Raw genomic sequence first — 14547 nt, 5'->3', positions numbered from 1 at the left:
TAAACAATGGAACAAAAGCACTTAAGGGGCCCTTAGACAGACTCTTTACCCATTTAATTAATTTATTTTGACCAATATTTACAGCTGATGTAAGCAGATTTTTGTAGCCATAATATTGGTTGTAAATATGAGCAGGCATTTTTACACCTGTTGATACCAATAATTCACTTCTTCAGGTAATATCTGCCGATGCAGGTAACATGCTGATAATATTGTGCAATATGCGTCCCTAGTGTTTAGTATAATAGTATGAAGGGATGTAGTAGTAGACAACATTATTGCTTCACTTCAGATAAACACAAAAATAATACGTTTCTAAGTGGTGTTAAGTTAATTAAACTATGTATATGTTTAACCTAGTGTTTTATTTCTTAATATTTCACAAACACAGAGAGACATACGGTAATATTTGAAAAAATGAATCTCATGTGTGAGTCGGTTCTTTTGGACGGATCGTTCCTGAACTACCCATCACTATCCTCTGGATAACATCGACCTGCTCAGCTCAGCCGAACTGTTAGGCTTAGAATTAATTACAGGCCTCATTCAATCGCATTTTATTTCATTTATTATTTTACAGCAGCATATTGAAAGTAATAATTAAACGCATTAAGCTGCATAAACCTGATAACGTATCGTTGGCGTGTCGTACTCTCATTTAGAAAAAGAAATCATCGCTACCGAGAATAACGGCGGCTGTAAATGACAAGCTGGCAGAAAAGCACCGTCGGCGGCTTACCTCTCTCCTCCCCTCGGTGTGGATGGAGCTGTGGATGGAGGTCCGCCGGTTGGAGGTGAACTGTTGCCGGAGATATCGCACGGCAGCTCGGCGGTGTCTGCGGTGATAATCCCGTCTGGATTCCTGCTTTACGAGCCGCTAGTTGGGACGGCTACCATAATGAAAACAGCCCGCAGTCATGCTAGCTATAGCGATACATACAACTTCCGGTTAGAGTCTTCAAAATAAAAGCCTCTCAGCTTGGACCGGGAACGTCATCGACTTTTGATGAACACTTCAGGCATGGCACCGAGGTTATTACCGATAAAATATGTAGATAACTGAAAGAAAATTTAAAAACGAGGTTTTAAAACCAATCAATAAATAAATATGTATCGTTTACTTACGAATCAAACTAAAACACATTAAAAACGGGACATAATAGATAAATGTAAACATAATAAAAACCAAAACAAAACATCTTGGCCAAAAAAGTCTAAGCTAAACCGACAAACCAGCAGTAAAGAAAAGCTTACTAGAACTAAACTAAATTTGAAAATTCAAAATAGATTAATGAATAAATCTGCATTGTGTGTTTACAAATCAGACTAAAATAATTTTTAAAAATGGGACATAATAAATAAATCTAAAATAATAAAAACCAAAATAAACATTTTTTCCAAAAATACTTAGTTAAACCAACAAACCAGCAATAAAGAAACTTTCTAAAACTAAACTAAATAAATATAAATAAAAATAAAAACTAACAAAAAAATCAAAACTATCACAACTTTGCATGGCACAAACTGTGTGTAATTTTTCAAGGTAAGCCATAAAAATAACTCAATTCAACAATAAAAGACACAACTTTGAGGAAAAATAAGACTCTACAGTTTGAAAAAAACTAACATCAAAGTAATGAAGAGATGTAACATTTACCACGATTCATTATTAAATCAACACAAAATTCAGAATAAAATAAAATAATTTCAGATTTGGTCAGTTATAAAATTTAAAGCCCCTCTATGGTGTAGTGGCGTCTGCAGAGGTGGCTTTACTCTGGCAGTAAAGATTGGGTCTTTTTCAGGGTCACTGAAGCTTATTTTTGCTTGATACATACACATATTCAAGCATTTCATATATGTATTTAAATATTTTATATTAAATTTTTTTTTATAATTTGCTTTATGTCGTTTTGTCATGTGAGTTTAAATCGCCTTGCCCTGCTTATGATTTTTCTGTGCTACTTTTACGTCTTTCTCACTTAGTTTTATTCCAATGAGGCTTTTATTTTGACAAAGAGGAAGTACTTCTCGTGTATTTGTGTGCATCTCGGTCTAGCTTGACTGCTGACACACTTCCAGCAGGGCAGAGTGAGCGGCTCTGATTGGAGGAGAGGAGGAGGTGAAGTGGAGCTCTGACAGCTGATCCGGAGTCGGTTTTCATCCCCGTCAGGCCCTGGCTTAATAAAAACGGCTCACTAAGGACGGATCCAGGAGCAGCTGCTCATCCGGAAGTGGAGCCCTGACAATGACACACATTTTAGACCAAAAATAAATAAATAAGCCGATAATTGCATTAAAAAAGCTTCGTAAAATGCTACCTAAACAGCCATTTTGACTGTATTTATCAGAAATTATGACAGAAAAGACAGACTAGGCAACAGAATTATTTCATAATATTGAAAAAAATATAATCACCGTCCTCCTCTTCATCCTCCTCCTCCTCCTCCAGTGTGCTACTGACATGATTTTTCTGCTCACGTTGGAGGAAGTGATGATGGAACTTTTTTTTTCACAGCCTTAATGCTAACAATGGGACCATGCTGTGTCGTCAGTGTTTGACTTGCTGCAAAGATGATATCATTATTCTGTTTCACATGGTGGTGCAATAATCCCCACGTTTTTATTTAGTCATCAGGTCGAGTCATAGATGAAATCATACATGTAGATACTCTATCAGCACAGCTACTCAGGCATGCTTTCATACATAAAGAGAAAGGTATAAAGGACAAATGATTACACACACAGAGGCTGTTTGAGGATTTAAATGATTATAAACACAGTTTTCAAAGAAAAAAAAATATATATGACGTTCTGAAAACAACAGTAAAGCCATCATGGTGCATTAATTCTTTAGGGTACTCTACATATTGAGTCATGTTTAATACAGAGATATACACAGATATATTTGAAACAAGTTCTGAGTCATAAAGATTGATACAAATCCAACATGTGACATAAAAAGTCATGTTTTTTATCAAAAAATCTGTTTACTTCTAATATCATTATAAAGCTTTAGTGTTTGATCATTAAACAGTATAAATTAAAGAAAAATTATTTGTCCCCAAATGTTAAAAAAATCCACTTTAACTTGAAAATTATATTAAGTTTGCATAACTGTGACTTTATTATGTGTCAGATTTACTGTTTATTTCATAATGAATACCTCAGATTTCATCATGCCCAAGTTGGCTTTTTTTAAGCCTAAGTACATGGAGAGGTGCTATAGGAATAAAAGTAATAATATAATAATACTTATAATAATACTAATAATCTGATCAAAATTGCAACTTCAGCTGAAATTGCGTGGGGATGCCGAGAGCTGAATTGTGGAAGAACTGCTGAAAATAGCCAAAAGAACAAAAACAGCTGAAAATAGCATAAAAATAGAATAAAATGACATAAAAAAAGCTGCAAATGGCATTCAATAGCTAAAAAAGGGATAAAGATAGCTGAAAGTAGCCTAAAAAAGCTGAAAATAGCCTAAAAATATCTGAAAGTAGCCTTTAAATATCTGAAAGTGGCCTTTAAATAGCTGAAAATAGCATACACATGGCTGGTTTTGGCCTAAAAGTAGCTGAAAATTGCATTCAGTGGCTGATAAAGCATAGTCATAGCAGTTGACTGATGAAGAAACTGAATTTTTTAAAGTTTAAACCGTGTTGATACAACAAAGTATGAAGGAGGAGATAGCTGGCGCGGAAGAATAATAATAAACAAAATGGCCGTCGCAAATATCAATAGTGTGGATGCTCAGCATCCCCACCACTACTACTACTACTACTACTACTACTACTGCTAATAATAATAATAACAATAATATTGTCATTATGATTGTTGTTGTTATAATAATTATTATTATAATTATTATAATAATTATCATTATCATTGTTATCATTATTATTATCATGTTAGTGATTTAACATGTTGATCAAAAAGCACTGCGATCAAAAATCACTCCAAGATTATTTAGATTTTCTTACAAAGAAGAAGAATTTAGCCACATGGAAAGACTTGTATCAGTGCATCTGTTTAATAACGGTTCAAATGAAGACATTTATTTGCCATCTTCTCCTTGATGTCAAGTCGAACAGTGAAAAATGATTTTTATCAGTGTCACTCAGCTCAAAAGACATACAGCCGAATGTGGTCAGCATAACAGTGGTACTGGGAAATAATGACATTTGTTATTGATCACATACAAAGTGAGAATAAAACAGGCCCTCTGTAAAGCTAAACTCAAAGTAGCCATGTTTTTATGGCTTTTTACTCATTTTTAATTAATTTATGCATCAAATACATAGTGCTAGGACTGTCAAACAATTAAAATGTTGAATCCCAGTTAATCTCAGAAATTCTACAGTTAACTCCAATCAGTAAAAACTCAGAATGAATGCCTGAATTTGTCCAAGAGAAATACCTTTGTGTAAATGAAAGTGTGCTGTTACTGGGCCTCTATTTTCCTTGAGTTTTCATGTCCAGTTTAATGTTAATGTTAGCCTTAGAAGCTAAAGAAGTCCCTGAATCCACCAAAAACCGTCCCAGTCTTCTGTTTATCACATTTAAATGGGTTGCAGTATTGATAACTAATAGATGAACAAAGACTATTCTAAACCTAGAGATGCTGTGTATTATCCTTTAAAGGTACAACTGAATTTACCTGAAACATGAAATACACTTTATAAATACACTATGAAAATAACAGCTGATGATTATTAGAACACTCAACTGTGTTTGACTTCAGAGTATCACCAAAACAAATCTTGCATTCAGATTCAGTGAAATAGCCTGAGAGGTCAGGAAATATTTTTAGAAATCTAGTTCTTTTACTTTATTAATTCTATTTCTTTTACTTATTCATCAACTCATTTTTAGCTTTATTACCTTTATTCTACTTCCATTTCCTTTATTTTTTGTTCTTTATGAAGCACTTTAAACTGACTGTTTTTATTTATAAAAAGTGCCATTGAGTAAAACTATTATCTCCTTATAAAGTTAAAGAAGCAGGCAGATCCCTCATTTATGTGAAACAGAAAAATCTAGATGATGAACTCTTAACACTCCAACCAGCAGAACATCCTGATAGGCTGATGTCTCAAGTCCAACAGCAGAGACTTTTACCACACGGTTATCCGTCATTACGGCTTATCAGTACCCAGATGTGATCACTTTTTTATCTCCTTGTGTGATTTTTTGACTTTCTTTTCATTTTAGAAAAAGCATCACCGAACAGCTTGTTCAGTTTGGATTTCGTTGTTTCCTCTGTGCTTTCAAAGTCCCCCTGTGGCCTCGGGGGAAGAGGTCCAGGGACTCCAGGATTTGGGAACGGAGGATGTCCGGGGACTCCAGGATTTGGGAACGGAGGATGTCCAGGGACTCCAGGATTTGGGAACGGAGGATGTCCGGGGACTCCAGGATTTGGGAACGGAGGATATCCGGGGACTCCAGGATTTGGAACCAAGGATATCTGGGGACTCTGGAGATTTTTTTGACTGGAAAATAAAAACAGAGATGATTCAGAGCTGGAAGAACATGTATGCTCATGAAAATGGGCTCTATGCACAGCAGGGTGTGACGTATTTCGGGTGGAAAATAATACCGCTTTAATACTTCCGCCCAACCGTCCTGTACTGTGTGTATTTGTCCATTTTTTTATTTGGGCAAAAGTAGGACAAATACGTTTCTCCTAGCTGCTATCCATAGTGGTGAACCACCAACAGTAGTTATTTTGACAGGTATTCAGCCTCAGTTTACTGCTTCGTTTTTTACATCAAGCAACCAAATAAATATAATTATGAGTGTTAAGCTTTATTTTCTGGAGTGTGTGAGTTCTGTTGCTTTCTTTGCATTTATGCTACACGTTTAAATGTGTCTACAATCAATATTTTTAACAAACTGTTCCCGGTCTGAACGCATCAGCGGTGGGATTCAGATTTCAAAAAAGTTGGACCGCTGAGCAAATCTCATAAACCCATATTTTATTCACAACAGAACAGAAACAACATATCGGATGTTGAAACTGAGACATTTTGCCATTTCATGATTAATATGAGCTCATTTTGAATTTGATGGCAGCAACACGTTTCAAAAAAGTAGGGACAGGGTCATGTTTGCCATTGTGTAGCATCCACTCTTCTGGAGAGGAGACCAGCTGCTGGAGTTTTAGAGTAAATGTTATTAGTTATTTTCCACCCCTGTATTTATGTTGATTGTTGGCTGCTTTAACACATGGATATCTATTCATAAAGCTGAATACAGAGTCACTCCTGCTGCTGAATGTGCAGACAGTTGACTGCTCTGTTAAAACACAAAAGCCTGCTGATTTCTGATTGGTCGGTACTTCTCAGACTAAAAACACAGAAAAATATAACTTTGAAATCCAGACTGAATTCAACATCCACATGACATGAGGTTTGTCTGAATACAGGGGTGGAAAGTAATTAATTACATTTCCTCAAATTAATGGAAATAAGGAGCTTTTCTGTGTACTTGAACTTTTTTGAGTAGCTACCTTTACCTTTACTTTTACTTGAGTATATTTTGAGTGTAGTATTCTACTCAATCACATTTTCAAAAGCTGCTGAGTAAAAATAAACACTAAAAGCCAGAGCAAGGAGGTCCAAGCTTTCTGCCAACAACATGAGAGTGACCAGTCATTTGGCTTTCTGTCAGTACATGCACACAGCGAGAGAAAAATTCCATTTTTTCTTCCAAAAACAGCTGCTTGGGTAGGTAGCACCTCAGAATAAAATAACCAGGTTGGAGGTCTATGTTTTCTGTTGTCATTGCACATTAAGGACGGGTCATATTTCACTGTGAAAGCCCCTTGGATAACAAAAATATCTACTCAGTGCCCAGAACTTTGAGTAAATTTTAGATTTTTACTGGAGTAGATTTGTAGAGCAGCACTTTTACTTCTAATTAAGCAAATCTCACCCGGAGTAACTGTACTTTTACTTCAGTACAATAGTCTGGTACTTTTCCCCCTCTGCTAAATAGTGGTATGCGGCCATAAAGGAAGGCTCACACATAGTTCAAAATACATGTAGGTTATTATGTTTTATGGTCATTGAGTTTCCTTAAATATTAAAGGTCACATATTATGCAAAGTATACCTTTTCAGGCTTTTTTAAACAAAAATATGTGCCCCTGGCCTGTCCAGAATTCCCCAACAATCAGAACCAATCCCCCTCCACAATGACGTCATGTGGGGAGTTAGCACCGCCCCCAGGTTCAGTTGGCCCCTCCTGCTTGGAAGAAAGTTCCTCCATATCCACATCCATTAAGCCACACCCATTTCCCGAGAGGCGAGGGGTCAGGGGTGGAGTCAGACAGCTCATTAACATTTAAAGCCTCAGACACAGAAACAGCTGGTTCTGAGCAGGGCTGAAACAGAGGGGTTTTTTTTTTTTTTTAGACATCCAAAAATCCTATACTGGAGTGTTTATTTCTGCAACAAACTTCACAGGTATGTTTTGGGGCCCTCTGAGACCAATATAAACTTGTCTTAAAATGCAGAATATATGACCTTTAAACCAATAGCAGAAATATCTTGGTTTTTTTCGTCTGTTCTTGCAGTGCTCAAACAAAAGGCCAGACTTATAGCAGTCCCTGAACTTATCAATGAGTTGGTCCTCAAGTATTTTGTGGGTGTAAGGCATGCTTTCTATGATTACTCTGATGTTCTCTATGTAAAGTTGGTGCACATATTAAGTTGTTGTTGTGCCTAAACATCAGGTTACTGGGAGCATTACAGGTTAGAATGAGCCCATCTGTTACCAAAACGTCACATCACTAAGCGACGAGAGCCTGTGAAGACCAAAAAGGATCGTGAGCCGGACATCATTTACAGCAGTGACGAGGTGAGGGTTTATTCATTCATTTTTGTAACCGTTATTTTTATAGATTATAGATCAGTCTTCTTCTCCTCCTGCCTTCCAGGTAGATTTCAGGACCAGTGGGCAGGTTCGCATATAAAAATCGCGTTTCGCTCTTTCTGTCCCCAAAATGTTGCCATAGACAACATGGCAGTTCGTTATGTCAGCCTCCATGAGCGCGACCCGCGGTAATGTAAATTTAAAAAGTTTTTTCTAATTTTGTAAAAAGAAAACCAAAGTTTTGAGGGGATGATTGTGCACTTATTTTAACATACTTCACATAAATATATAAACATTATATCCCATTTTCACCGTTTCTGTTCGGCGAAATGCTGCCAACTTCTACACACTGCACCTTTAACTCCTTGCTGTAGAAGTGGCAGAATGACTGACAACTGTGATGTTACTGCGCTGCACTTATATACGTGTGACTTGGAATGGCACATCAGATAATGGGACTCCCCTGAAAGCCTCTGTAGAATTCAACCATTGTTTCAATTGTCTCTCAGAGCTCTAACCTCAGTCTTTAGTAAATATTAGATGTGTTTTTTTTACATTTTCAGAAGTAATCAATGCCTTTCCTAACTTGTTGCTGAAAAAGTTCAGAGCAAATGCTGTCTTATGATAACAGTTATGTTACGACCCTGTTGCTATTAGGCTGTTTTGTATGAATTTATAATTGTTCTGAATCTTGTTGATGTTTCATTGACTTCCTAGCAATGAAGTGACATGTACTGTGAGGAATGCTGCAGAGCAGGTAAACGTACTATACCTTTGGTTCTTAAAGTTGGGAGGTATAAACATTGAGTAAGCGTTCCTCAGGGGCACAGGTTCTGGAGGACTGGGCGTCGGAGTTGGATCAGTGGTTCTGTCAAAGATATGAAAAAAGTTAGAAGTTAAGAAGGGCACTGGGATATATACAAATACACTGCCTGGCCAAAAAAAGTCGCCACCTGGATTTAACTAAGCAAATAGGTACGAGCCTCCTATTGGATAATCACTGCATGGGCGATTATCTTTCAGCTGGCAACAAGTTATTTAAGCCCAGCTGATGCAATGAGTAACTTCTCATTTCTTTAACAACCATGTCCAAAGACACATCCTGTGGTCTTGGAAAAGATCTTAGTCTGTTTAAGAAGGGTCGAATCATTGGCATGCAAAAAAGGCTTCAGTTTGCTAGGGAGCATAAAGATTGGACTCTGGAGGAATGGAAGAAGGTCATGTGGTCTGATGAGTCCAGATTGACCCTGTTCCAGAGTGATGGGCGCATCAGGGTAAGAAGAGAGGCAGGTGAAGTGATGCACCCATCATGCCTAGTGCCTACTGTACAAGCCTGTGGGGGCGGTGCTATGATATGGGGTTGCTGCAGTTGGTCAGGTCTAGGTTCAGCAACATTATGTGCCCAAAGAATGAGGTCAGCTGACTACCTGAATATACTGAATGACCAGGTTATTCCATCAATGGATTTTTTCTTCTCTAATGGCACGGGCATATTCCAAGATGACAATGCCAGGATTCATCGGGCTTAAATTGTGAAAGAGTGGTTCAGGGAGCATGAGACATCATTTTCACACATGGATTGGCCACCACAGAGTCCAGACCTCAACCCCACTGAGAATCTTTGGGATGTGATGGAGAAGGCTTTGCGCAGTGGTCAGACTCTCCCATCATCAGTACAAGATCTTGGTGAAAAATTAATGCAACACTGGATGGAAATAAATCTTGAGACATTGCAGAAGCTTATCGAAACAATGCCACAGCGAATGCATGCTGCAATCAAAGCTAAAGGCGGTCCAACGAAATATTAGAGAGTGTGACCTTCTTTTGGTGGTGACATTTTTTTGGCCAGGCAGTGTAGATACATATATTTAAATACTTTATATATATAGATATATATATATATATATATATCTATATCTATATCTATCTATCTATCTATCTATCTATATATATATATATATATATATATATATATATATATATATATATATACATATACATATAGTGCTTAACAAATGTATTAGACCACCTGTCATATTTGTCTCAGAGACCATCCAGCATCATGAAGTGCTTTCATGCGGACTCTTTCATTTTCACTGAGCTCTCCATGTTTTACCATTTTGAACAGGAATGAGGAATTTCAAACTGAATTCACACAAATTTGAGCCGGCTCACTGGGCTTCTCTGAGAAGTCAGAAATGAATCAAGCATAACATTCAAGCACTAAAACTCATTTTTCTGTTCAGGAATGCAAGTAAATAACTATAATTTGACATGTTCATCAAGAAATAACAATGTGCTTTACTATTTTGTCCGTTTTTTTGTAAATCAGTAAATTAGAAAATTCATGGATAACAATAAGAATTATGTTTTAGCATTAAAAATATAATTTTGGTTAAAGAGCTTCTACATATTGTTGTATTAACCATTGCAGAAACATCAAAAATGATTTTGGTAATTACCAATGCTGTTAATTTAGGGCAGCTGTGGCATAAACCTTACTTTGGGGGTTGGTCTAATAAATTTGTTAAGCACTGTACATACACACACACCTACACACCCACACACACACCAATATGGGTGTGTGTGTGTGTGTGTGTATAATCACCAAGTGATACTATTCATACTCTAAAAATAGCCACGAACACTCATCCAAATCCAACTTCCCTATTTCAAAAATGCTGTCCCTTTTTTGTGTAGTGTACTAACAATGTGTTTTATTAGTTAGCTGGAGCATAAAATAAAACTTCCCATCATCTCCCTTTACGTTAATGTATATGAACCACAAAGAAAAGTAAAACCACAATAAACTTACTGTTTTTCAGGCATGTTTAAGGCGTTCCTCTCCTCCTTGAAACCTGTTGAAACTCTTTTTGGATAGCACTTTCAGTTTTGCCTCTCTGTGTCATTGCTGTTGGAGGAGAGATGGTATTAATGACAGAAGCTACAGTGAAGCCGGTTCATCTAGATGATGTTCTTATCTTTAGTAGCATCTGTACTCTCCTACTATGACAAGCTCATTCCTGCTACGCAAAAGACTATTGCCAATCTCATGATGCACTCTTAAAACTTTCCTGCTATCATGCATTTGTTCTTTTCATTCCAGCTTGGAGATTCAGTATCTGATTTTTAAAAACAAAACAAACAAGGAAAAGAAAATATTAGCTTCGACAGAGTCATGGGGAAATGCCTGATCATAAGGATTAAAGCTAAACATCCAAGTTAAAGGTCACATATTTTACCCCTTTAAGACAAGTTTATATCGGTCTCAGAGGTCCCCAAACATGCCTGTGAAGTCTGATGCTGAAGAAAAAAACTCTAGTTTTGGATTTTTGCATGTTTAAAAAAACCTCTGCTTCAGCCCGGCTCAGAACACGCTGTTTCTGTGTCTGCGGCTTTATATGTTAATGAGCTGTCTGACTCCTCCCCTGACTCCACCCCTCTCATGAAATGGATGTGGCTCTCCTTATCCTCCTTTCAGCTGATTCTCTCTGAGTTTTGGGGGGGATTGTGGACATATTTTTACTAGAAAAAGCCTAAAAAGTGTATTTTGCATGTGACCTTTGACCCAAGATGCCCCCTTTCTGTTCATAACATCTTCTTTGGTTGAAAGTCAACCAAACCTCTGTGTTTCACAGAGGAAGCAAACTTTTTGACCTTTACTGCATAAAAAAATGTTTCCTCCATATCCTCTAAATTATTTTGCACTCCTTATTCTGTCATCCACTTCTCCAAAACCTTACAATTTTTCTGAAAGATTTTCGACACATTTTACTCATGAACACACAAATGAAAAATGGCTATAATATGAGGGGCGAATTTACCAAAGAGTTTCCAGATTTGTTGAGACTGTCTGAAGCTAAATCCAGAAACGATTGTGGACTGAACTAACTTCTTACAGCAACAGTTGCAGTGCTGACAGCTCCTCCACAGTTAGAGACAAAAAAGAGGCGGTATCAATTCTAAAATTCATCTGTGAATCCAAAAACGGGATAGAAGGAAATTGCTGTGGTAAATAATGTCGAGTTTGTGCTGTTTTTGCAGCAATACGGTTTGATACGAGCAGGAAATACTTATTTATTAGACCACCACCCAAAGTAAGATTTATGCCACAGCTGTATCATGAAGTGCTTTCATGCAGACTCTTTCATTTTCACTGAGCTCTCCATGTTTTACCATTTTGAACAGGAATGAGGAATTTCAAACTGAATTCACACAAATTTGAGCCGGCTCACTGGGCTTCTCTGAGAAGTCAGAAATGAATCAAGCATAACATTCAAGCACTAAAACTCATTTTTCTGTTCAGGAATGTAAGTAAATAACTATAATTTGACACATTCATCAAGAAATATTCACTAGTTTTTCCGTTTTTTTGTAAACCAGTAAATTAGAAAATTCATGGATAACAATAAGAATTCTATTTTAGTAATAAAAATATAATTTTGGTTAAAGAGCTTCTACATATTGGTGTATTAACCATTGCAGAAACATCAAAAATGATCTTGGTAATTACCAATGCTGTTAATTTAGAGCAGCTGTGGCATAAACCTTACTTTGGTTAGGGTTAGGGTGGTCTAATACATTTGTTAAGCACTGTAGATATTTTAATTTTCATACCCTCTATTGAAATAACAAAAAACACAGTAGCATCCTTATTTAAACTGATTTTAATCAGCATGCTAGTGTGATTTAACTTATAATGTGCCTTTTTAATTCAAGTACAAAATATCACTTTGGAAATTGATTTCTTTAGAACCTAAAATAGTGCAAAAATATGTACAACAGCTAAAATACAAATATAAAAATAAACTTACCTGAAACCAGAAGATCTAAGATGAACACTTCTCAGTTCCCCCTGTCTCACAGATTTGTCCTCAATGATGAATAAAACTGTTTTCCTCTGTTGCTCAGTGCACTGCTGTGATTTTCAAACCTTCCTCCTAACCCTTGTGCAGGCAGACCTTTATATATTGTGCAGGAACGCCTGCCGATTATGTGTGCCTTACGTGTTAGCACTCTTGTGAAAGGCTGGGAAAGGGAATCCTGCATTTCACCTGTCAATCTCTCATCATCTTGGCACGCCTGTGTGGCAGACTGTCTTCTTTTGTCCTCCGAAACAAGCTACAGGCGCATTCCATTTGAGTCAGTGCTCAAAGATGTTTGAATGGTATGACAATGAGTGGAAAAAAAAACAGTTAAAACAAAGATTCCTTGTGAAATAGAGGAGTGGCCTAACAAAATGAAATGAAAGTGATAAGTCTAATAGGGTTAAACATTCAACTGTGGGGTCAAGGGTTAGAAGATTGATCCCATTTTCTCTATCAGTCTACAGGTCTGAAGAAAACCTCAGTCATAAAAATGAACTTACCTGAAACCAGGAGATCTAAGATGAACACTTCTCAGTTCCCCTGTCTCACAGATTTGTCATCAATCACGAATAAAAATGTTTTCCTCTGTAGCTCAGTGCACTGCTGTGATTTTCAAACCTTCCTCCTAACCCTTGTGCATTAAGGGCTTTATATATTGTACAGAAACACCTGCCGAGTATCCTGCATTTCACCTGTCAATCTGGCTACGTTCACACTGCAGGCCAGGATCGGATCTTTTTGTTCGTCTGTGCACACTGCAGTCAACTTCCAAAAGATCCGATACGTATCTAATATAGAACCACATACGAAAGTAGCCCGAATCTGATTCAGAAAGGTCAGATTCAATGTGACTTGTGCTGTTCACAGAAAAAAAATCAGATATGAGTCACATGTGAGCAAAAAATCAGATACAGATCACTTCAACCGCAGTGGATTGTGGCACACTCCCTTCTTACGTGCTGCAAAACAGGTGCACTCCATTTGAGTCAGACGAGGTTCGTCACTAAAAAAATGATTCCTGGAAAACAAATAAAACAAGAGAGATTCCTTGTGAAGTGGAGGAGTGGAGTAAATATAATAGGGTTGAACATTCAACTGTGGGGTCAAGGGTTACTTTTGAGAATAAAATTAGAAGATTGATCCCATTTTCTCTATCAGTCTACAGGTCTGAAGAAAACCTCAGATTTCTAAACTCTTACATCCTAATTGCTATTTTCTAAACCTTTCACCCATCAGAGCAGCACCTTTACCAAAGTCAAACTGACTACATCTGACTCAACAGCCTTATTTATCAAATCCTCATCATTATTATCACTATATTGTGGTCACTATACCTGCCTCCCACAGATTAGCACCTTTACCTGCCTGGTTACATCACCATCACATCCACCTCCGACTGAACAGTCATTTGGAGATTTTAAAGAAGTTGTGTCTGGTGAGGGTGATTGCAACTGCTTTAAACTGTGATTTATTAACCAGGGCGTAGATTTACAGTTATGTATAAGTGTTTATGAAAGTATTGTAACTATTTTAACCATGTTGTACGTGTTTTTCTAACCCTGTATTGTATTGTGTTATTGCAGGGCAGTCCTGGTAAAGAGGCCTAGGTCTTGCTGGGTTTCCCCTGTTAAAATAAATGATAAATAAATACATCTCTCTTTATTACAACTGCACATAATTTTTTATCAAACTTGATAGCTCACTTATATTAAGGCTTAAAGTGAAGAAGAATTGGGGGCATGGCCTCTTTTAATGATAACTGGGAGTTTTTTGCTGGTGTCACCCAAGCTGAGCAAACTTTA

At 37.0% G+C, this 14547-nt stretch overlaps 2 protein-coding genes across 2 annotated transcripts in view; both read right to left on the bottom strand.

Moving 5' to 3' along the window:
• Nucleotides 1–863, bottom strand: part of LOC121508951 (dual specificity testis-specific protein kinase 2-like) — a 41497-nt gene extending 40634 nt beyond the window's left edge. The window contains exon 1 of the mRNA XM_041786098.1: nt 740–863. The gene's annotated coding sequence lies outside the window, so the exon portion shown is untranslated. The remainder of the gene's footprint in view (nt 1–739) is intronic.
• A 4310-nt stretch (nt 864–5173) lies between these two features.
• Nucleotides 5174–12768, bottom strand: LOC121508388 (U1 small nuclear ribonucleoprotein C-like). Its single transcript, XM_041785201.1, has 4 exons — nt 12692–12768; nt 10693–10788; nt 8650–8745; nt 5174–5492 (listed from the first exon to the last, which is right to left on the bottom strand). The coding sequence occupies exons 2-4, from the start codon at nt 10704–10706 to the stop codon at nt 5174–5176; spliced, it is 429 nt and encodes a 142-aa protein (XP_041641135.1). The 5' UTR covers nt 10707–10788; nt 12692–12768.
• Nucleotides 12769–14547: the final 1779 nt, after the last annotated feature.

Source organism: Cheilinus undulatus, linkage group 4, assembly GCF_018320785.1.
Source record: "Cheilinus undulatus linkage group 4, ASM1832078v1, whole genome shotgun sequence".
Taxonomy (NCBI): domain Eukaryota; kingdom Metazoa; phylum Chordata; class Actinopteri; order Labriformes; family Labridae; genus Cheilinus; species Cheilinus undulatus.
This window is presented reverse-complemented; position numbering and strand designations above follow the sequence as displayed.

Excerpts from the sequence above, each read along its gene's own strand:
- LOC121508388 (XM_041785201.1), bottom strand. Across the intron at positions 5,493-8,649 it reads CCCAACTTTAAGAACCAAAG|TCAAAAAAATCTCCAGAGTC; the intron begins GTATAGTACGTT and ends TTTATTTTCCAG.